This window comes from Coffea arabica, chromosome 9c (assembly GCF_036785885.1).
Source record: "Coffea arabica cultivar ET-39 chromosome 9c, Coffea Arabica ET-39 HiFi, whole genome shotgun sequence".
NCBI classification, from domain to species: domain Eukaryota; kingdom Viridiplantae; phylum Streptophyta; class Magnoliopsida; order Gentianales; family Rubiaceae; genus Coffea; species Coffea arabica.
The window spans coordinates 11937502-11939588 of NC_092326.1; the positions used below are offsets into that span (position 1 = coordinate 11937502).

Here is a 2087-nt window from a genome sequence, read left to right on the forward strand (position 1 = left end):
GAACTTACCGCACTAGTGGGTCCCACGTCCGATATACGTTCTTAATTTCTCAAAAACTAACCGATACTAGAAAAATCATCTAAAAACTATATTTACTCAATAAAAATTATCTGGGGAATTTTCTAATAAAGAAAATGTAGAAAAAGGCGGGCGATAAATAAAACTCCACTTAAGCTTTCTAATAAATTGTAACACTAGAGGTCTGCTAATCTAGAGTTTGCTAACCATTTCAAACTAATACATAAACTAGGGTTTTCAATCTTAACCGAGATTAGGGTTTCTTCCTTAGCCCTAACCCTAATTTCACCACTCCGAATAATGAATAACCCTAATATCAACTTACGAACTGATTGGGGCCTCACATTAATGGCATATAGAACTACTATTCGGACTTCTACTGGGGCAACTCCCTACAATCTCATGTACGGAATGGAAGCAGTTTTGCCAGCCGAAGTCAAAATCCCTTCTTTACGCATTTTAATGGAGGCCAAACTGGAGGAGGCTGAGTGGATTCAACAACGTCATGAGCAGTTGTCTTTAATCGATGAGAAAAGGTTAAATGCCATTTGTCATGGCCAATGTTATCAAAAGAGGGTAGCCCGTGCTTACAATAAGAGGGTCAAACCACGGATATTCACAGAAGGAGATAAAGTGTTGAAACGCATTTTGCCAGTACAAGAGGAAGCTAAGGGAAAATTTGCACCAAATTGGCAAGGCCCTTTTATTGTCCAGAAAGTTTTGCCCGGAGGAGTGCTCATTCTTGTAGAAATGGATGGGCAAGTGTTCCCTCAACCGATCAATTCGGACATGTAAAAGAAGTTTTTCATATGATACATGGAATTTTCCTTTTAAGATCAATGTAAAGAATGGAATGAAAAGTCAGGCCTTCTTCCTTTCCAATCAAGTATGCTATCCCTAGTTATCCCTTTTTGAGCCTTCAGAGCAAATCATTTCGTTTGGCAACCACTGAGAATCGCAAACCCCACACTGGGGCAAGTTTTGAATTGAAAAAGTTAAGAAAGAGGGAAGGGGTTTCAAAAAGGTAAAAGTGATAAAGAAAAATGAAAGAAAAGAGAATCTCGGTTAAGCATAAACTGGGGCAAATTTTGAAAATTTCAAAAGAATGGCAGAAGGCGGAAAGGGAAAAAAAAGAAAAGAGAGAGAAGAAAATGAAAGAGAAAAGAGCTTCAGTTGAGAATAAACTGGGACAATTATTAGTAGGGTTAATTTAAAGATGCGATCTCAGGAAATCTAAACATTCATAAGTCCGTTTTCAAGCCTTAACCCTTTCTAAGCACCCCACCAGACCCCATTGGAAAAACCTAAAAGTCCTGACTTCTGTTCTTTATATTGCCTTTTTAGGAAAATTTCTAATCAAGTGGCACATGATGTCAAAAACATCTTCATCTTTTTTGCAAGGGAAGGATTGTTTTTTAGATGTCATTATTTCTTAAAACACATTTCTAGATTAATATGGGTGATAGACAAGATTTGTTTGTTAGGTGAAAACCTGCAAGGGCACCTTAGGAAAAAGAAGAGGAAAAAAAATAAAAATAAAAAGGGAAAAGGAAAGGAAAGGTGAAGAAAAAACAACAAACAAAAAACACAAAAAAAACAACAACAAAACAAAAGGGGCGGGGGTAACCTTAGTGAAAACCCGAAAGGGCGCTGAGGTAGGGTTTTACAAGGAAAAGTGAGCATGGATCTAAAGTGCTGGTGACTTAGTTCATTGAAAATTCTCCTCACATTGTGGTTCTGTTGTCAAGCATTTGAACTCCGAAGAGATGATATCCAAAGGGTCAAGCGTAGCATTTTGTTCGAAAACCAAAGTGTTTGGTTTATCAAACACAAAATTTGAGTATACAAGCTTATTTATTTGAAATGATTTTTCATGCAATAAAAGTAAAGGGTTGTGTTTGTTAAGATTTTTCATCATTATGTGCAATTAGAATGTTTTTCATGTGTTGCATGGTCACATTTGTCTTTTTCGTTCTGTCAAATGGCAATCCCTATGATTTATCGAAGAGAGTAGATACTAGATGACACATTGGTCTACATATGAGAAATTATGAAAACTTGATATTGCT

General features: G+C 36.6%; 1 protein-coding gene across 1 annotated transcript; it reads left to right on the plus strand.

The window, feature by feature from the left end:
* Positions 1–366: 366 nt before the first annotated feature.
* LOC113708331 (uncharacterized) lies at positions 367–813 on the plus strand. Its single transcript, XM_027230792.1, has one exon. The coding sequence runs from the start codon at positions 367–369 to the stop codon at positions 811–813; it is 447 nt and encodes a 148-aa protein (XP_027086593.1).
* The last annotated feature ends 1274 nt before the right edge of the window (positions 814–2087 follow it).